This window comes from Rattus norvegicus, chromosome 1 (genome assembly GCF_021556685.1).
Source record: "Rattus norvegicus strain SHRSP/BbbUtx chromosome 1, alternate assembly SHRSP_T2T, whole genome shotgun sequence".
NCBI lineage: Eukaryota > Metazoa > Chordata > Mammalia > Rodentia > Muridae > Rattus > Rattus norvegicus.
Window position 1 is genome coordinate 193881598 of NC_141534.1, and position 22111 is coordinate 193903708.

At 47.0% G+C, this 22111-nt stretch overlaps 1 protein-coding gene across 2 annotated transcripts; it reads right to left on the bottom strand.

Moving 5' to 3' along the window:
- Positions 1–5054: 5054 nt before the first annotated feature.
- Positions 5055–22111, bottom strand: Nfatc2ip (nuclear factor of activated T-cells 2 interacting protein). 2 transcript variants are annotated; one of them, XR_015626099.1, is made up of 8 exons: positions 21622–22015; positions 20855–20927; positions 18176–18296; positions 17522–17602; positions 17244–17430; positions 9662–9806; positions 9022–9538; positions 5055–7603 (listed from the first exon to the last, which is right to left on the bottom strand). XR_015626099.1 is itself a non-coding variant. In NM_001007692.1 (8 exon segments), coding segments are annotated over 8 exon segments (1245 nt in total). In that variant the 5' UTR covers positions 21991–22111; the 3' UTR covers positions 7082–7189.

Sequence of the window (22111 nt, forward strand, 5' to 3'; positions counted from 1 at the left end):
CCCAGGACTCAGAAGGCAGAGGGAAGGGGATCTTTGCAACTTCAAGGACAGCCTGGTTTACATAGCGAGTTCCAGGTCAGCCAGGGCTACATACAGAGACCCTGCTTCAAACAAAAGATGCCTATCTATGGCCGCAACGAATTTTCCTCCAACCAACCAAGACTACTGGTGTCCTCGCGCCCTCTGGTGTCTCTCCTGTAGGACAGGCAGGGGCTCAGAACCAACGAACTGCAATGGGAAGAACCAAGACTAAGTACCCCACCCCCACCCCCCGCGCACAGAAAACCGGGCTGGCGATGGCATGCGCCTCTAATCCTAGCACTAAAGAGGCAGAGGCAGCCAGTCTCTGAGGTGAAGGCTAGCCTCGTCTACAGAGGGAGTTCCCTGATGACCAGGGCTACACAGAGGAATCTGTTTTGGTTTTTTTTTTTTTTTTTCTTTTTCAGAGCTGGGGACTGAACCCAGGGCCTTGGGCTTGCTAGGCAAGCGCTCTACCACTGAGCTAAATCCCCAACCCGAGGAATCTGTTTTAAAACAACAAATCCAATCTGTCTGGTGGTACATGCCTTTAATCCCCTTCGTCTTGGGGGAAAAAAATCCCACAAGGTGTGGTGATTTAAGCCTTTAAGCCTTTTATCTCAGCGGGGCAGAGGCTCTCTCTCTCTCTCTCTCTCTCTCTCTCTCTCTCTCTCTCTCTCTCTCTCTCGTTTTGACTTGTTTTTACATTTTTCTTGCTTTTATTTTCTTCCAAGGTTTCTCTGTATAACAGCTCTGACTGTCCTGGAATTCATTTTTTTGACCAGCGTAGCCACCAACTCACAGAGATCCACTGGTCTTTGCCTCCAGAATGCTGGGATTAAAGGTGTTTGCTGGCAATCACCCCACCCCACCCCACCCTACCCCACCCCACCCCACCCCACCCCACCCCTGTTGCTAGTTTCCCTTAATATACATAAATTCTAAAAACAAAATACTATAATCCTATAAAAATACTGCTTTGTGATCCTACTTCGAGAACTGGGGTGTAGTCCAGTTGATAGTATGTTTGCCTAGCATTCCTAAAACCCTGGGTTCAAGTCCCCAGTATCTCATTCACCAGGCCAGTGGCAGAAGGTAGGAGGAAGAGGATTGGAAGTTCAAAGTGGTCCTTGATTCATAGCAATAGTTAAGTCTAAGGCGAGCTTTGTTACATAAGACCCAGTCTCAAAAAAAAAAAAAATTAAAATTAAAGATCTCTCAGTCAGCACTGAGGAGGAAAAGGCGAACTGAGGCAGTTTGAGGGTTTGAAGACTGGACTGTATTGAGAGTCATAAGCCAGCCTGGACTAGATAATGATAGGGGAGGGAGGGAGAAGGGAGAGGGAGAGACACACACAGAGACACAGAGGGACAACACAGAGACAGCAAGACAGAATTCAAAAATCCGTAAGGGCCAGCAAGATGGCTCGGAGGATAAAATACTTGGTACCAATGCTGACAATCTGGGTTCTGTCCCTACTCAAATGGTAAAGAGAACTGCCTGCCACAAGCCGTTCTTTACCTCACACATGTGCCACGACATGCACACAAAATAACAATTTAATAGATTAAAAGTTTAAAGCACCGTTAAATGGAAGGAGCATGGCATAATAGGCAGCCTACTGCATCACTCAATTCAAAGGAAACCTAGTGGCTGGATACAGGCACCTATCATCCCGCACGCTCAGGAGGCTGTGGCGAATGGATCACTTGAACCCAGAAACTTGAAGCTATCTGGGCTATCTAATGAGTCTCTGTCTCAGGGAAAAAAAAAAATTAAAATCATGTTGGCATTTGAGAAAAGCAGAGAGTCGGTGGCAGACAGATTGAAGAGAATTAGGAGGTGGGCAGTGGATAAGAATGAACTCACAGAGATCCACCTGCCTCTGCCTCCAGAATGCTGGGATTAAAGGTGTATACCACCACTCCCCCCAGGTTGCTTGTTTTCCTTAATATACATACAATCTGAATACAAATTACTATTGTCCTAGGAAGGTAGTGTTACCACCAGACTTCAGGCAGGGCATGGGATGGAAAGGAGCAGAAAGGCCCCAGTGTGAGAACAAACTGAAGTTAGAAGCTTTTGGGCTACAGATCAAATCCCCACCAGGAGGTATGGGGTTCAGACGTGGTGTAGATAAGGAAGAGGAAGCAAATATCAAGGGGGAAGCTTGCAAGGCTACAGATGCATGCATGGCATGGGGAAGCACTTCCAGCATTAAGACCCCAGGCCCCATCCCTAGCATCACAAAGCAAAGTATGAAGTCTAGTTGGAACATAGCTCAGTGGTACAGCACCTGCCCAGCCTAAATGAGGGCCTGGTTTTCACCCTCAGCACAAAAAGGGGACAGGGGCGACACATTTTTTCTGGCTCACTCACTAACATGCATGACAGTGGGATTCTCTGAGACATTAAATTTATTCCTTCAGTAAACTTTGGGAGGCAATGACTGTGTGTGAGATCATGAACACCGGGCTAGACATGGTTGAAAAGAACAAGACAGTGTTTGCCGGGCACTTACAAATGGATGGGAAAGCAAGAAACAGACAATCAAATAGAAGTAGAGGCAGCTAGAGCCTTGCCTCATGCTATAGTACAATGTGGCCAGCTCTGCAGAAGCTTCCAGGAAGAAGTGACCTCTGAGTTAGAAAGTTTGGGGTTGGGGAGATTGGAGATTGCAAAGAAACATAAGAAAGGGTAAAATAGCCCGTGTGGTGACACACATCTACAATCCTGAGTTAGAGGATAGCCTGGGTTACACAGAAAAACCACTGCCAAGTGTGCTCATCAGAGAAAGGCATCCTAGGCTCCTCAGAGCACTCATTTTGCAGTCCCATGATCCAGTGAACGCACACACGTTTTATGAATATGTGTGTATGTCTGCATGTATGTATATGCCTGGTGCCCTCAGACGTCTGAAAATGATGTGGGATCCCTTTTAACTGGAGTTAACAGGTGGTCGTGAGCCACCACGTGGGTGCTGGGAACTGAGCCTGGGTCCTCTGCAAGAGCAGTGCGTGCTCCTTACCTCTGAGTAATCTCTCCAGCTCCCTACCTAGTTCTTCTGTTGTTGTGGTAGTCCAATTAGAGGTCTCACTCTGACACTCCTGCTGACCTTGAACTCACCGAGATCCCCCTGCCTCTGCCTCTGCCTCCTGAGTGCCAGGAATAAAGGTGTGTACCACCACAGCTGGCCCTGTGTGAGTACAGGCCACATGTGTACAAATGCCCGCAGAAGGGGTTGGGGATTTAGCTCAGTGGTAGAGCGCTTGCCTAGCAAGCTCAAGGCCCTGAGTTCGGTCCTCAGCTCCGAAAAAAAGGAAAAAGGAAAAAAAAAAAAAAAAAAAAAAAACGCCCGGAGAAGCCAGAAGCGGGCACTGGATCCCCTGGGTTGCGTTTCAGGGAGATGCAAGCTGCCTCATGTGGGCGCTGAGAACTAAGCTCTGGTCCTCTGCAGCAATTACTCTGCCACGGAGCCATCTCTCCAGCGTTTTACCAGGTTCCCAGGACACTATATACACACTCAAGTATGGCAGTCGCATGAATTTCCTCAGGTCAGGCCTGCCTGTGTCTAGATCTAGCTCTGTGGTAGGCGACTATGGCAGGTTCTCATTAAGCTTTAGTTTCTCTCTAATACTTCTGCTTCATAGTGGGGCTCTGAAGAATGAGATCATAGAAAATGCCACCCATGACCCGCAATGCCGAGTTAAATGTTCATTGAAGATCAAAAGAATAGTATTTTGTTGGGCTGGAGCGATGGCTCAGCGGTTAACAGCACTGACTGCTCTTCCAGAGGCCCTGAGTTCAATTCCAGCAACCACATGGTGGCTCACAACCATCTGTAATGGAATCTGATGCCCTCTTCTGGTGTGTCTGAGGACAGCTACAGTGTATATAACAAATCTTTAAAAACAAAAAAGAATAGTATTTGTTAAGTACAAGGGAAAATTGGAGGAAACTAGACCTTCTAGCTAAGGAGTCAAAGGTCCAAGCACATGGCTGAGCAGTCCTACAGAATCCAACAAGCTGGGAACTGACCCTAAAGCCAAGAAGGCACACTACTCCTGAGCTGCGGCTGTAGCCCAGGGCTTTGTTTTGAGACAGGGTATTAGTGCACTGGCCAAACTGGCCTTGAACTCACTCTATCCCAGGCAGGCCTTGAGCTTCCTAACACCCTGCCTGGGCCTGCTGAGTAACCAGGATCATAGGCCTGTACCACCAGGCCTGGAGAGCAGTTAGGTACATATTCATGCCCCTTCCACCCCTGCAACTGGACATCTGGGGAAACTAGTCCACTGCCCAATGGGAATCACTAATTTTCTGTTTGCAATAGTCGCATCTTTTGTGCTGCTGTAAGTGACAGAAACCCTTAGGTTAAGTGATTTCAGCAGTTATCTGAGCCTTGTGGAACTCCTAAGGTATGGCACAGAGACGAGACACAGGTTCCCTGTCTGTGTTCCCATTGAGTTCCAGTACTGAAAGTCTCTGTGTCCATAGAACTCTACCTCCAATTGTCAGGAAGGAAGGAAGCAGAGGCCTGTACACAGACAGCCTCTACAGATATCGCTGGTAAGGCAGCCCTAGGAGGCTGAATTACACCTAGCTAGAGTCCTTTTGATACCTCAGGCGATATGAATGCTATATTAACAGTTACACCATGTTTTTCAGAGAGTAGTGATGAAGAATCTGTATGAGTTCTGGTACAAATATTTTCCCATATATAAAAAATTAGACAGGGTCTTGGTGTGTAACCCAGGCTAGCCTCAAGTTCACAAACCTACTGCTTCCTAAGCGCTGAGATTACAGGTAAGGTAATCTCATGGCCAAGTTTCCATCATAATTTTGACTCATTGTTAAGTCCATGGTGGCTCAGACTCTCAGGACTGTCTAGAGTGGCTTCATTCTGAGAGTCTTTGTGTGGGTTAAAAGCTGTGGATTTTGTTAACCAAGGAAAGGAAGAATGGGTGTGTGGGAATAACTAACGGTTCCTATCACAAGAACATCAACTGGGATCCCATGAGAACCACAAAGACAGAAACCAGCAAGTGCTCTCCCTTTATTCAGCTGAGATTGGATACATATTAGTGTGTTCAGACTCATTAGTGGGCACTCAAGACCTGAAAGACCTGGAAGTCATAGTATATCATGGATTTTTTAAATGTTACAAAAGTCAAAGGAATAGCATATATTCTCACAAAAAAAAGAGTTGACATACTTTTGTGAAAATCGGACCACATATTAGTAGATTAATTTTACTTTAATAGATAAAGCTTAGAAAACTGGCTCATTATAATTAAAAATAAAAGTTGTTCTCCCCCACAAAGGTGCATTTCAGACAGTTTATAAGTAACATACAATAGTCAGCAACCAGCACAGCCCAGAAGCAACCACTGAGAATCAGGGTTGAGGGCTCAGAACAGTCTACTTACACCAGGGTAGACCAGTTAGAACTCTAGTTTCATTAGTGGTCTCAATATGAGAGAAAAAAAAAAAAAACAAAAAACAAAAAACAAAAAACTATGAAGCTAACAGAAGAAAATCAAAGTTTCTTAAACTAGCCTAGAAATCCAAAAGTATCAATCCTGAGATTCTCCACTAGAGTCCCTCCCACTCTTGAAGCTCTTTAGTATTTTCCCTTAAAAACAAAACAAAACAAAAACTTCCTAACAAAAGCCAACTGTCTACATTAAAATTAAGAATGTCTGTTTGGTGAAAATCCCCTGGATACACAAAGTGCTATTCTGAGGGGTTTTTTTGCAACTGCCCAGAACACAAGCAACTCCTCAAGGAAAAGAAACACACACAAAAGGAAGCCACCTCATGAGAAAATAGCAGCTAAACAAAGAAAATCCAGAAGGCGGCCATGCATAAGAAATTGTCATCAGTAAAGGGATATTAAGATATGTGGTGCTTTATACACACCAACTGCCAAAATCAGGATTTCAACAACACCATGCTGGTAAGGATAAGCAAAGAGAAGTCCCAAGAAAGGCCAGTCCACATTCTAAAGAAAACTCTGGAGAAACCGAAAGAAAAAAATGAGCCTGTGTAGCCCACAGTCCCAGCCTTGACAAGTACAGCAGAGCAGGACCTACCGTGGCCCAGAGGGGACACATTAAAGATATTTGCTGTGGCCTGGCATAGGTTCCAAGGAGCTGGAGACTCAGGCTTCCCCCCATTAAGGCAATGTGTGAGTAAAATCACCTAATGCCACAATGTGGCACCCACAGATCAGAGCAACAACGGATCTAGAAAGTGTTAACATGGCTAGACTGTTACTCATTCTGAGTGAAGACAGGCGGTCTATTGCACAACACCGTGTACATACAGTAAAACCACATACTTTCAGAACTTTCTCTCATATGGACATTCATATCAAAGGTACAAATATCCTAGGTAGATACTAACAGGAGAGTGTGAGGGAGGAAGACCAAGAACTAGAGAGATCTCACACTCAACAGCTGCATGTGCCTGAATGTGGCTAGGTGTCCATGCCAGGAAGTGTGTACCAGACCCTGGCTAGAGTCCCAGCAGAGTGGATACGCAGGGCGGGACACGACTAAGCCTTTTAAACTGACGCATTTTCCTACCTAGTCCTCAGCTTCAGCATTATGTCATCGCCTGTATATCTTCCTGCAACCGAGTGTCCCCACCAGGGAATGTATCTCAAACTGCATTCTCAGCCCCCGAATAAGAATGAAAGTCACTATTGGTCCCAGCTGTGGCACAAACCCCAGGCATGGACATCCAAAGCAATGCTCATTTAGTTCAACACACTGAACGTAGGCAGCTTCACAGAACAGGTATCTGATGAAGTAAAGGGCACTAGTGAACGTGAAAGGGTAGGGAAGCCGAGATTCCTTCTCTGTGCCCCAGGGGATGCCAAATACAGCATAAACATACACACAGTCATACAACTACCAAGTAGTCACCTGCTTGACACTACAGTCTACTGGAGGCAGGCCAAAGGGAATGCTTTGGTTTTGCCTCAATTTCATACATCCTTAGCATGTGCAGAGTCCGGGGTTTGATCCCCAGCACCAGAAATAAATAAGTAAACGAGTTCTAGTTCAGCTTCTGTTAGCCCTTATGGGGCAAGAAATAATAATAATGAAAGTGGGAACTAATGTCCACATGTCTTGGCTCTGCGTCTGATCACAGTGAGGGAGCTTCAGCCCCAGACTTCGATGAGATCTCCGGATTCCAGACCCAGATCAGTCGGCAACTCCTTGCCTGAAAGCTTTGTCCCATCAAAGAAGAAGGAGAGCTTGTGTCCAGAGAGTCCCATGGCTTCCTCATAGTGTGACATGAGGACCTTAAGAGGAGAATCCTGCATAGAGACACAAACAACATGCAAACATGTGAAAGGCGGGCAGGAGAGCCTACAGGGCAGACAGGACGTGGGGCAGCGTCCAGGAGCAGTGGTCTCGGTCTCTCTCTCTCTCTCTCTCTCTCTCTCTCTCCCCCTCAACCCCTTCTCTCTCTCTCTCTCTCTCTCTCTCCCTCAACCCCTTCTCTCTCTCTCTCTCTCTCTCTCTCTCTCTCTCTCTCTCCCCCTCAACCCCTTCTCTCTCTCTCTCTCTCTCTCTCTCTCTCTCTCTCTCTCTCTCTCTCTCACACACACACACACACACAGTCTTTCAAGTTCAATGAGCTACTAAGTTTATTCCCCAGCACCAAAACAGAAAAGTTAACTTTTAGCCAAACACGCAACACATGCCTCAAATGACAGTACTTGCAGGGTGGAGACAGAAAGATCATAATTTTAGACCAGCTTGGGCTATCCAGTGAGTCTCAAGCTAGCCTGGACTACACAGTGAGCTTCAGACCAGCCTGGGATACAAATTGAGTCCCAGGCCACCCGAAGCTACATAAAGAGACCCTGACTGAAAATAAATTGAGCAAAATAAAACAAACCAAGCCATGACACAAGGAAGACAAGGGCACATCAGGAGACTGAGAACCCTGGAGGGGAAGGCAGGCCCCTCTCTGGGATAAACAGACTCTCTAAGCCTCAGTCACACCCCTCTGAAACAGAAGCACGGACAGAACAAACACAGATTCTAAAGTAAGTTGTTCTGTGACTTAGAAAAGTGTTATGGCTTGAACTGTGTGCCCCACAGACACCCAGCCATACACAGGTGAATGGGGCCTTGATAGATTTAGAGCCTCTGCAGTTTTATCTTTTTTTTTTTTTTCCGGGGCCGAGGACCGAACCCAGGGCCGCTCTACCACTGAGCTAAATCCCCAACCCCTGCCTCTGCAGTTATAACCAAGGTAAGATGTGGTCACACCTTATTCAGATGGCTAATCCATTATGATTTAGGTCTTCACAAGGGAAAACAGAGCGTCACCAGGAATAAATACACCAAGGAACTTTGGATGCTACCAAAGCTATAAAGAGAGAAAGAGGGTTGGGAATTTAGCTCAGTGGTAGAGCACTTGCCTAGCAAGCGCAAGGCCCTGGGTTTGGTCCCCAGCTCCGAAAAAAAAGAAAAAGAAAAGGAAAAGAGAGAGAGAGAGAGAGAGAGAGAGAGAGAGAGAGAGAGAGAGAGAGAGAGGATTCAATGTGGAGATGTGGAGCTTGAGTCTAAAGAACTGTAAGAATCAATTTCTGTAATTCCAAGCCCACGAGCTGTGGTAGAGGCATCCTACATTAAAAATTAATTAATTAATTTTTAAAAATCCCCAAAGGGGATAGGAACTCCACAGGAAGACCAACGAAGTCAACTAACCTGGACCCTTGGAGCTCTCAGAGACTGAACCACCAACCAAAGAACATACATAGGCTGGAGCTAGGCCTCCCCACACATATGTCACAGATGTGCAGCTTGGTCTGCATGTGGGTCCTGAACAACTGGAGCAGGGCTATCTCAAAATCTGTTGCCTGACGGTGGCCTGTGTTCTAGCTGGGCTGTCTCACTGGCCTCACTGGGGGAGGACTCACCAAGCCTCATAGAGACTTGAAGTGTCAGGGTAGAAGGATACCCAGGGGGCCCCCACTCTCTCGGATGGAGGGAAGGATTGTGAGGGGGTGACTGGCAAGGGTGCAGTGAGCAGGATATAAAGTGATTAAAAACATAACAAAACCCCCACGTCCTTTAGGTGTTCCCCAGGATGCTCTCAGCTGCAGCCTCCACTCGGTCATCATGGACTCTCACCTCTGAAACCATAGCCCCAATTACCCCTTCCTTCTGTAAGTTGCCTTGGTCATGGTCTGGTATCAAAGCAAAAGAAAGTAATTAGTACAGAACAGAATTCTTTCTCTTCATGACCTAGACTGTGTAGGTACCAGGAACAGGGGCATCTGCAGCAAGTCAGGTTAGGAGGCATTCACTGCTTGGCAACTGGCCAACTGACAGGAGCCCGGCTAAGGAAAGAGAAGGGGCATGGCCAGCACTTCTACTCACAGGAGATAGTGAGATCTCCAACATCTGGTGTTTCTCCTTCCCCTGCACCCGGAGCCGAAGCTCCTGGGATGTCTCTGTGTCCTCTGAAGAACTTGCTAGCACCACACAATCTGTGGAAAGCAGGATTGAGGTAACAGTGAAGTGGCAGGAGTACTGAAGTAGATCCTGCCTCTGGAACTTTGCCACCCATGGCACAGTTTCTGCAAGGCCCCTCTTCCTTGTCTTCTACTCACCAATGATGTCAGCCACTCCAAGCTTTAGGGTCCTAGGGGTGGCAGTAGGGGACAGCTCTGTCTCTCCAAAGAGCAAAAGAATCCTGTTTGGGGACACCCCAAGATGACTGGCCATGTGATCCACCACATTCTGAAGGGGCTCCGACTAGAAGACAAAAAAGGGAATCTTCCAGCCTTGAGACTCCGCACCCCACCCCTGAGCCACCACCCCAAACATGTTTCTGGCCTGGGCTACTTGTGAGATTCTTCATATTTACCTGGCAAACTGTGGTCCCGGCAAGTAGCACAGAGACATTAAATAGCTGGGGCTAAGGACATAGTTCAGTCAGAAAGTGCCTAGCATGTGAGCAAGATTTGACCTTGGGTCATCTGTACTACATGGAAAGCTAGGCGTGACAGGTAGCACCTGAAATCCCTGTGCTGAAGAGGTGGAAATAAAGAGCGGCACCAGGGAGCTCCTGGTTGAGGAAGAGCCCATCTCAAAAAACCAATTGATACCAGATACCGTCCTCTGGCTTCTACAGGCGCATGCATGCATACACTCATGCACACACACCCACCCCATGCACTCAGGCACATACCCATAAAGACAGCACAAGCATGCATGCATGCATGCACACACACACACACACACACACACACACACACACACACACACAGAGCAAATAAAGAATAAGTGCAGGCATGGATTTGTGGATTAGAAGGTAAAGAGAGAATGGAGGTACAGCCTCATCTGCACTCCAGACACTGCTACTACTTGGTTTTTCTTAAACCAAGACATCTAGGAACTCTCCTGTTAAAGATTTGGTAAACTCATTGTTTTCTCTCAGTGCTAGAGAAGTAGTCACATAAGCTATGCCAACTTCTCTGTCAGTGAAACACAACTCCAAGCACTCGTCTCTGTTAGACGTACCCTAGAGAGCCAAAAGCACACGCATGAGGCCACAGGCTGCCAGTTTGCAAGCTTGGGCTTAGCTGCTTGCCCATGTTAGGTCTGTGTTCACGAAGGCTCATTTCTGCTAGCACTCTTGAACTGATCATCCTCCACAAATATAAACCTTTGCCAGGAAGCTGGGGAGCTCAGGATTATTGTGTGCTGTCTGCCAGGTCCAAGGCAGTAAGACCATAAGAGAGAATCACAGAGCCCAGGAAGGACAGAAGCAGAAGAGTCAGCCTAGAGGATTCTCTAAAAAACAACAACAAAAGCTTCAGGTGCTGGGGAGATGGTCCAGTGGTTGAACACCTGCTGCTATTCCAGAGGGTCTGATTTGGGTTCCAGCACTCATATAAGGCAGCTCGCAACGGTCTGTAACTCTAGCACCTGGGCGTTCAATGCTTCTACTTCTACACTACTTGTACTCCTGTGCATATGCCCAAATGTAGACACACACCTAGACATAATGTTTGCTGGGGGTTGGGGAGAGGGTTCTTTGTCAAGAAAAGGTTTCTCTGTGTAGCCCTGGCTGTCCTGGAGCTAGCTCTATAGACCACGCTGGCCTCAAACTCAGAGATCCACCTGCCTCTGTGCTGAGGGCACACACCAATGCCACCTGGTAACACCTAGACATAATTTAAAAAATAAATCTTTCATCGGATTCCATTACAGATGGTTGTGAGCCACTATGTGGTTGCTGGGAATTGAGCTCAGGGCCTCTGGGAGAACAGTCCATGCTCTTAACCAATGAGCCATCTCTCCAGCCTAAAAAGTAAATCTTAAAAAACAAAAACTTCATTGTAGGATTTAAATAGGTTTGGCCCCCACAGACTCACGTGTTTGCATGTTTGGCCACAGGGGATGGCACTATTAGGATGTGTGGTCTTATGGAGGAGATGTGGCCTTGTTGGAAGAAGTATATCTCTGTGTAGGTGGACTATGAGGTCTCCTATGCTCAGTCTCTGCCCAGTGTGGAAGACAGTCTCCTCCTGGCTGCCTTCAGATATAGATGTAGAACTCTCGGCTCCTCCAGCACCATGTCTGCCTGCATGCTACCTGCCATAATGATAATGGTCTGAACCTCTGAACCTGTAAGCCAGCCCCAATTCAGTGTTTGCCTTTGTAAGAGTTGCCTTGGCCATGGTGTGTCTTCACAGCAATAAAACCCTAAGACAGAAGTTGGTACCAAGGACTGGATATTACTGTGAGACCTGACCATGCTTTTGTTCGAAGGAATGTGGATTTTGGGACTTTGGAAAGCAGTGGAATGCTTCAAGTGGGGCTTAGTAGGCCAGACTAGTAGAAACATGGAAGACAGTGGTGCTGAGGGTGATTTGAACTGTGGAGTCTGGCTCAAGGGGTTTGAGAGAAGAAGAATTTCAGTATGTGGCCTACAGACTGTTCTTGTGATATTTTGGTGAACAATGTAGCTGCTTTTTACCCTTCTCTGAAGAGTTTGCCTGAGGCTAAAGTGAAGAGATTTAGATTAATTGCACTGACAAAGGACATTTCAAAACCTGGCATGGACTCCATCCTGTAGTTACTCTATCCTCTAGCTACTCTATCCTCTAGCTACTCTATCCTCTAGCTACTCTATCCTCTAGCTACTCTAGGCTGTAGTTACTCTAGGCTGTAGCTACTCTAGGCTGTAGTTACTCTAGGCTGTAGCTACTCTAGGCTGTAGTTACTCTAGGCTGTAGTTACTCTAGGCTGTTGCTCTCTCTCATGAAAAGCGTCTTGATCAAGCCTGGCAAGCTTAGGAAGGAAAAATACAAAATGTGTGGTTCATTAAAGGGGAACCAGGAAGTGGAGTGGAGCAGAATTCTATGCTTAAGGATATTAAGTGGAATTAAGGGACTAGTGACCTCTGGGCAAGATCACACACAGATGAGCTTATTTTTTATGTGTCTGTTGTCATTAGATCAGGTTAGCCATTATGACCTGGTTACTGTTTTTCTTTGAAAATAAGGACACACAATTATGTGTCAAATTGACAATGGATGGATTGTGATAGCTACTCTTGGTTGTCAACTTGACTATATGTTGAGATAAGATTATTGTACACACTGGGTGGAAGAGAGGGAGGGGAGGGATCATACAAGTAGGGAAGAAGGGAGAGCAGCTGGGGCACGGAAGCAATCTCTAGGACATGCCAGAGGTCTGGGATAAGGAGAACCCCCAGAGGGTCCTAAGGCAGCAAGGGACGACTCTAGTTGAGATTCCTAGCAGTGGGGGATATGGATCCTGAAACAGCCACTTCCTGTAGCCAGGCAGGACTCCCAATGGAAAGATAAGGACAACAACACGCCCACAAAGCCATCTTTAGACTCAAAACCGACAAGATGTGCAGGAACATAGATAGAGCAGGGTCTAAGGGAATGGCCAACCAATGAGTGCCCCAAATTGAGACCCATCCTATGGGCAAGACCCAAGCCCCAACACTATTGATACCGTTATGCTTGCAGACAGGAACCTAAAATAACTGTCTTCTGAGAGGCTCCACCAAACAGCCAATGGAAAGGGTTGCAGACTCACACCCAAAAAGTAGATGGAGCTCCAGGAGTCTTGTAGAAGAATTGAGATAAATATTGAGGGACCTGAAGAGGACAGGGATTCCACAGGAAGACTAACTCAACTAAACTGGAGCCTTAGGGAGCTCCCAGAGACTGAATCTCCAACCAGAGAGTGAGGAGCACCGTTGGACCTAGGCTCCCCGCATACATGTAGCAGATGGAGCTTGCTCTTCATGCAGGTCCCCTAAACAACTGATGTAGGGGCTGTCCCTGAGCCTGTTGCCTACCTGTGGATCCTGCACCCCTAAATGGACAGCCTTGTCTGGCCTCAGTAAGAAAGAATGTGCCTAGTCCTGTAGTGACTTGATGTTGACACACAGAGTGGGGGCTTCCCCTTCTAAGGGGAATGGGGGAGGACTTATGTTCGGAGGTCCTAGGAGGAGAGGAATGGCAGATATTGGATTGTAAAGTTTATAAATAAATTTAAAAAATATTGTGTAGGGGTTGGGGATTTGGCTCAGTGGTAGAACGCTTGCCTAGGAAGTGCAAGGCCCTGGGTTCGGTCCCCAGCTCCGAAAAAAAGAACCAAAAAAAAAAAAAAAATATTGTGCATCGTGTGAAGATTGTCTTTGAATTATTCAAATGTGGATTTCTGGCTGACAGAGCTGAATGGAGACCAGACTTTGGTGGTGTTCTTCACCTGGCTGCATCATATCTTGTAACACTCCCTCCAACACCTCATGATTGGTTTGATGAAGAGTTGAATGGCCTATAGCAAAATAGGAGAGGAGGCGGGACATCTGGCAGAAATAGAACTCTAGGAAAGGGTCTGAGGGAGGAGATTCACCAGCCAAATGCAAATGAAGCAGCAGGTACCAGTACTCAGGAGATAACAAGCCACAAGGTAAAACATAGATTAGTATAATCAAGCTACTTTAAGTTATATGGTCTAGGGCTGGAGAGATGGATCAGTGGTTAAGAGCACTGACTGCTCTTCCAGAGGTCCTGAGTTCAATTCCCAGCAACCATATGGTATCTCACAACCACCTGTAATGGGATCTGATGCCCTCTTCTGGTGTGTCTGAAGACAGCAACAGTGTACTCATATAAATAAAATAAATAAATCTTTTTTTAAAAAAAAAAGGTAGGGGCTGGGGATTTAGCTCAGTGGCAGAGCGCTTACCTAGGAAGCGCAAGGCCCTGAGTTCAGTCCCCAGCTCCGAAAAAAAAGGACCAAAAAAAAAAAAAAAAAAAAAAAAAAAGGTATATGGTCTAGATGGGAACAAGCCAGCTAAGGTCAAACTTTCATAATTAATAAAAGATCTCTATGCCATTTTTCAAGATCTCTGGTGTCCCAGAGATTCCCCAGAGACAGTTCTGAGGAACTACATCTGGAATGAACTGCAATCCAGGACTTATAAAAGACCTTATGAGAAGGAATTAAAGAAAAGCATAGTGCTACACACATTTAAATCCAACTCTCAGGAGACAGAGTCATGGAGATCTCTGAGTTCAAGGTCAGTTACAGAGCAACTTCCAGGACAGCCAAGCTTAGGCAATGAAGGAAACCATTTGTCTTAGTTAGGGTTTCATTGTTGTAAAAAGACTGTGACCAAGGCCACTCTCAGACAACATTTAACTGGGGATAGCTTATAGGTTCAGAGTTTCCTGCCCATTATCATCAAGGCAGGAACATGGCAGCATCTAGTCAGGCATGTGCTGGAGGAGCTGAGAGTTCTTTATCTTGTTCCAAAGGCAAAGAGAAGACTGGCTTCTAGGCAGTTAGGATGAGGGTCTCAAAGCCTACACCCACAGTGACACACTTTCTCTATACCTACTTGAACAAGGCTATACTCCCTAATAGTGCCGTTCCCTGACCCCCATAGGCTTCTTCAAGCACATGAGTCTATGGGGGGGCCATACCTAAACTTGGCATAATACAAATATTTTTAGTCCAACTTCAAAAGTCCCATAGTTTATAATAGTCTCAACAAAGTTAAAAGTCTCTGAAATTCATGCAACCCCTCAACTGTAATAATCCCCTATAAAATCAAAATAAAAAAGCAGATCAAATACCTCCAACATCACAGGACATACATTACCATTCCAGAATGTCATAGTGAAGAAAAAATGGACAAAGCAAGACCGAAATCTAGCTGGGCAAACTCCAAGGTCTGCATCTCTATGTCTAATGTCACAGCAGTCTTCAGATCTCCAACTCCTTTCAGTTTTGATGACTGCAACAAACTTCATTCTCCTGGGCTGGCTCCACTCCGTTAGCAGCTTTTCCTTGTCAGGTATCCCATGCTCTGACATCTCTAACATCTCGAGGTATCTAAGGCAACTTCAACGTCACAGCTTCTTGTCTCATGTTGGGGATCCACACCTGATCTCCCGGGCTCCTCCAAAGGGCTTGCTTAGGTCACTTCTCCAGCTCTGCCCTCTGCAGGAGTATTAGGCTCTGGCTGACTCCACCCCACTGCTGCTGCTCTTGGTGGTCACCCCACAGTACTGACATCTCAATACACCCAAGTCTTCCCCTGCAACTAGGCTTCACCAATAGCCCCTCATAGGTTCCCCTCATGGTGCCAAGCCTCAGCTTCTTTGCATGACCCCTTCAATCCTGGGTCATCAACTGCAACTGAGGCAGCCCCTTCACCAATGGCCTTCCCTGGCCTCTCACAGTGCAAAGCCTCAGCTGCTCTTTATGACTCCTTCATGCCTTCAAAACCAGTACCACTTGGGTGATTCTTACACATTACCAAGTCCAGCTGCAGCACGAGGTACAACCTTGGCTCTCTGGAACATCTCAGAAAACACTTCCCAGAAGATTTCACCTCAGCGATACTCATCTCCAGTACCAACTGTCCCAGTAGCTCCTTCTATTCTTGACTCTAAAGCCAGAGCCACATGGCCAAAGCTGCTGAGTTCTGCTGCTTGCTTGGGCTGGAACATGGCCATGGGATGCCAGCCAAGGAAAGCTGCTACCAGGGAGTGGAGCCAGCCCAGGAGAAAGAAGTGTGCTGCATCAACAAAGCTAAAAAATAAAGTTGGACATCAGATCTGAAGATGCAGAGTTCGGAATTTGTTCAGCTGGTTTTGATCTTGCTTTGTCCCAGTATTTCCTCACCATGACATTTTGGAATAGGGATGTATATCCTGTGATGTTGGAAGTATGTGTTCTGCCTTTTGATTTTGATTGTTTAGGGGATTACAGTTAAGTGATTACATGAAATCTCAGAAGAGACTCTGAACTTGGGACTTTTAAACACCGTTGAGACTGTTATAGACTATGGGGACTAAAACATTTTGCATTATGTTATGGCTACAAGCCTGTGGGGGACCAGGGAGTGGAATGTGGTGATTGAATAGGTTTGGCTCCCACAGACTCACGTGTTTGCATGTTTGGCCACAGAGGCACTATTAGGACGTGTGGCCTTATGGAGGAGATGTGGCCTTGTTGGAGGAAGTGCATCACTGTGTAGGTGGACTATGAGGTCTCCTGTGCTCAGTCTCTGCCCAGAGTGGAAGACAGTCTCCTCCTGGCTGCCTTCAGATATAGATGTAGAACTCTCCACTCCTCTAATACCACGCCTGCCTGCATGCTGCCATGCTGCCTGCCATGATGACAATGGACTGAACTTCTGAAAATGTAACCTAGTCCCAATTAAATGTTTTCTTTTATAGGAGTCGTCTTGGTCATAGTCTCTTCACAGCATTAAAACCCTAACTAAGACATTCATAGAGATCCAGTGTATTTTTGTGTATGTGTTTGTTTTTTCAAATAGGGTCTAGCTGTCTAGTTCATGCTGGTTTCAGACTCTAGATCCTCATATCTTCACCTGCCATGTGCTGAGATTACAGACATGCTAACCATTATGCCTGGCCTGAAGATGGTATGCCTAAGGAGCCTTGAAGAATGGGTAAATTTTGCCAAAAAGAGATAAGAATGAGGAAAAATATAGACAAACAGAACACCAAGTGCCAAGGCATGGAGAGATGAAGGAAAGGTGGGTGCCCCCAGAGAGCATGATGGGAAGGAAGATGGGTTCCTCCTGCTAGTATACTACCATTTCAATACCTGTCTCTCCAAGGGAAGATACTGATCCTGTCTATGGTGATTCCAAGTACTCACCGTCTTGACAGGCAATCTGACTAGGTCAGCCCGGCACCGGATCTTGAGTGTAAAGAGTCGAGGGTTCTGTGGCAAGACAGACCCTTCCACTAGGACCACCTCATCATCTGTGTTCTGAAGGGCTGGACTCTGGTGCTGCTTGGGGCTCAGGCAGGACCGGAGGTCTTGGAGACGCTTGTTCACTTCCCTGGGTATAGAGAAGACATTGGGACAATTGAGGTTGAAGATCCTCTCAAACTGCCCTTCTCCACTACAGCCGAAGTCCCCAACCCCAGCACCTTAACTTCTGGAGCGCCTCGGTATGCTTTCTGCTTTTGTTCCTTGATGACGGTTGGGGCAAAGGAGAGATGTCCTGGTCCCTACAGAAAGAAGAGAAAGGCAGGATGGCAGCAAAGGAGATTCCAGCACACGCTCCTACATGCTCCCCTTCACAGGCTGGCGACTTCCAGGAACCTAACTAAGAGTAGAGAATCTAGAGGAAACCTGGCAGCATTCTTTACCAGAAGACATGTGTAGTAAGAGACATTGTTTTTATATGTACATGACCCCAAAATGAGGAATGGAAACATCTCGCTTTAGGAAAATGTTGATTATTCAACAGACACCAGGCACTAACTTACTAAAAAATTCAGCTACTCAACGATTCTCAAGTATCATGAATAGCCCCATTTTACAGATAAGGAACAAGCAGCAGAGAGGATAGGGTCAGCTAGCAGGAGGAGTCTGAGTTACAGCCTACACCACTTCCATCACCATCCTAAGGATGGTCTAGGTCCTGTGCCACTCTCCAGGATGAGACACCCTCCTCTACATGAGCCTCATCTTGCAACACTTCTCCTTGGCCTTTTGGAAGCCACCAAGTCCTGTTTCCTCAGCCTATCTTTCCAGTGCCCTTCCTGCTCCTAGGGCCTTAATGCCCTAGTCTTACTCACGGAAACTCTTCCATTTTCTTTTCTTCTTTCTCATGCTTCTTCCTCAGCTTCTTTTTCCAGGGGGAACCTGGAGGCAGGGCATCCTCTGAGGGAGGACTGCCAGAATCTGTCAGATCTGCCTCTAGGAGCAGAGAAGAGAGAGGAAAGAGTTAGCTAAAAGATGGTTGGAGAGGCCAAGAAGAAACAAGTCAAAGGCTTTAGGAAGGAACAGAGGAAGCCAGGATTGGTGGCACATGAAAATCTCTGCTGGAGAGGCTGAGACAGAGGTCAGGAGTTGGAGGACTACAGACACTCTGGAGTTTTTGTCCTTTTGAGTTTTGTTCTAAGAGTGAATAGACAAGAGGTGGTGGTGTAGTTCAGTGATAGAGCACATGTCTAGCATCCAGAGGCCCTGAAAACTGAGTTCAATCCCCACTAACAAAGGGGTGTGAGGGTGCTAAAAGATAGGAGGCACATATAGCAGTTTAAATGTATATGTACACATGTATAAGTGCATGTCTGAGTGTGTATGTGTACATGAAAAGACCAGAAGTCAACCTCCAGTATCACTCCTCGGGCACCATGCATCTGACTAGACCAGGCTGGCTGGCCAGCAAGCCCTGGAGACTCACCCACCTCCAGCTCTCCAGTGCTGGGATTTCCAGCACTGCCTCCATACTCAGCTTTTTTCCACCTGGATCAAACGCAGGTCCTTAGGGTAACACAGTAAGCACTTTACTGAGCCATCCCTTCAGCCCCTATGTAGTTCTTTCCAATATTGGACAAGTATGTGAGGGTTTTTTTAAAATGTTTACTTATTTACTATGCTTTTAAACTCACATGTTAAAAAAACTCACATGTCTGTGAGGTGAATGCAGTATATGGAATTCACAGAGCAACCCTCAGGGCTTGGCTCTTTCCTCTCACTGTGGACTCTTGGGACTGAGTGAGGTTTTCGGGCTTGCTCAGCAAGCTCTTTTACAGAAAGAGCCATCCCCCAACCCCATTTATTCTTTTTTCACTACAACACTCACTCACACCTAAGTTTCTTTATGATGCTCAGTATGAGCTGCTCTTCATTCAGTTCTCACAAAATAAAGACCAGGCAAACGGAACTATGATGATAAACCCCACACGGGAGTCTCAGTCAGAGACAAGATTGCCTCCCATGTGTCTAAAGTCACAAGGTCTAAAGGTGCTTTTGGCTGTCACAAGAGTCGGGTAGAGAGTGCTACTGACAGCTAATGACTAGAGGTCAGGATCCTAAAATTGCTGTGTATGATGTTCCCTAAGTAAAGAGTTTTCCAATTTAAATTGTCAGTGATGCTGACGTTAAGAAACACTGTCCTAACTAAATGTGGCAGCTACTATAAGACTGAGATCCTGCTTTTTTTTTTTTCCTTTAAGACTTATTTACTGAGGCGAGGGGGGCATTGTTCATGCCATAGCAAACATGTTGGGGTCAGAGGACAATTTTCTCTCTCCTTTTACCCTGTTTCTGAGTCAGTGTCTCCCATTATTTTCGCCACTGGGTTTATGGGCTTCTAGCAGTTTCCTGTACCCAGCATGAGTGGCATCATTACAGGGGTGGACCACCCTGCCTGGCTTTTTATGTGGGTGTCAGGTGTCAGGCTTATGTGGCAAGTGCTTGTACCCATTGAACCATCTCCCCAACTCCAATTCCACACTTTTAAGAACCTTCCTGAGACACCCTGCTCTACTGGACATCGGGGCATCTTTTATGTCACACTTCTACATTCCGGGTGCTATCCTAACCATGTACAAGGCAAACAAAATATACATAAACCCCTTTAGTTCTCACCAAAAATCATTTAAGATAGGTCCACTAATATCCCCATTTTCCTCATGAGGAAAATTTGCCCAAAGTTACGGTTATGAAGGATTCAAGTACAGGCCACATGACTCCTGAACTGGTTCTTTTTTTTTGCTTCTTTTTTTTTTTTTTCGGAGCTGGGGACCGAACCCAGGGCCTTGCACTTCCTAGGCAAGCGCTCTACCACTGAGCTAAATCCCCAACCCCCTGAACTGGTTCTTAATCAGCCTACCACACTCCCTCACCTAACAGAAGGAAAGAAGTCTTGGTTCCAGGCCTTTGCAGACTGCATCACTCCCCTATTAGCCTTGACTCTTAGTCACTGGCCTTATTAAAGGGTTGCAAAAACTTATCAGTAGAGAATAAAAAAGAATGGGCAGTCCTGATAAAAGTCAAAGGACAGTCTTCTGACTCTAGAGTGTTCCCAAGGAATGGAACACTGTAGGAGTGCTGGTGTAACAAGATGTCACAAAGTCTCAGCACTCTCTTCACCCCTATTATGATAACACAGATCAGAATGGCTAGGGGAGGTACTTCAAAAACTGTACACTAACATATACTTATACCCGTGACTTCTGATTAATGAGCCAGCTCCTTTCTGGACCATCACTTTCCCCTAAGTCAGATACAGGAATCCATTTTCCCAATGCCACTTAAAATCAAAAATGTGTGTCAACTGGACAGCACCTGAAAACCATTCTCCAAACCCTAGATTCCACTGAAGCAGAGAGAGAAGAGGGGGGGGGGGGGAGAGAGAGAGAGAGAGAGAGAGAGAGAGAGAGAGAGAGAGAGAGAGAGAGAGAGAGAGAACATCACTGACTGCAGGAATGTAAAGTCTAGGATACTCCCTCCAAGCCCACTCTTACCATCTTCAGGCTCTGAGGGACAAAGTTTCAAGAGGGATGAATTATCAGGAATGAGGTTGAGGCTGCTCTGTACCTACAAAGACAAAGGGGGAGAGGAGGTGGGTTTCACATCCTGCCAACTCAACTCAAGACAGGAATGGTTCTTCCCTCGATTCTAGCACTTGTCTTCTTGAAGGCCTCCAATCTCTAAAGGGCATCTAGGAGGCCATCTTCCCCATGGTCCAGTACCCTCCTCTCACCCCGTTTCCCTAAGGCACTCTGAGGGTGCAGGCTTAGTTACTCCTCCTAAACTACCTCTAAAGCCCTAGCCCTATGGCTCACCCTAATATCTAAGGATCCTGTGTTCCTGGGAACACCCAGTCCTTTCTAAATCCCCATAGACCTTCCCATGCCACCCCCCAAAAATATCCAACTCTCCGACTCCCTCTAACCCCAAAATCCAGCCCCAAAAATACTAGTCCCCGGTCCTTCCAGATCCTCTCTGGTACCTAGTCCCTCAGCCTCCCTCTGCCCGAAGATACAATCCAGGATAACTCCATACATCTAACATTACCGAACTCCCTCGTATCCCCAATCTATAGGTATCTCTCTCTCTCTCTCTCTCTCTCTCTCTCTCTCTCTCTCTCTCTCTCTCTCTCTCTCTCTCACACACACACACACACACACACACACACACACACACACACACACACACACTCCCCCAGACCAAACCCACCACGCCAGTCTTAGCACTCCCTCAACAACCCTCCTTGGGGACCTTGCTGCACCTTTCCAGAGTACACAGGAACCACCGGCGCCTCCCCGGGATCCAGCAGCCGCCGCCGCCGTCGGACCAATGTACGCGGGGCTCCTGCAGGCCCCTCGGCCGCCCCTTCACTGTCACTGTCGCTGTCCTGCTCAGGTGCGGCCGGTGCGGGGAGGCGGGCGACAGGCACCTCTCCTGGGTCCGCGACCACTTCCAGAACCTCTTCGTCGCTGTCACTGACCAAGTCCACAAGCACGGTGTCTGGAATGAGCCTAGTCGGAGACCGCGGGGCGCGAGGACACCGGCCACGGGCGGCTCGGGCTCTCCGAGCGCCTCGGCCAGCGCGGCCACCGCGGGACCTCGGACCACGTCTTCTCAGGGGTTCCGCCATCTCTCACACAGCTTCCACAAACACCGGCCTCTACAAGCCTCCGGCACCCCACATTAGCGTCTGTACCTTTCATTGGACGAACAGCCTGCCGGTCATCACCTCTTCCCGCCCACACGCTCTG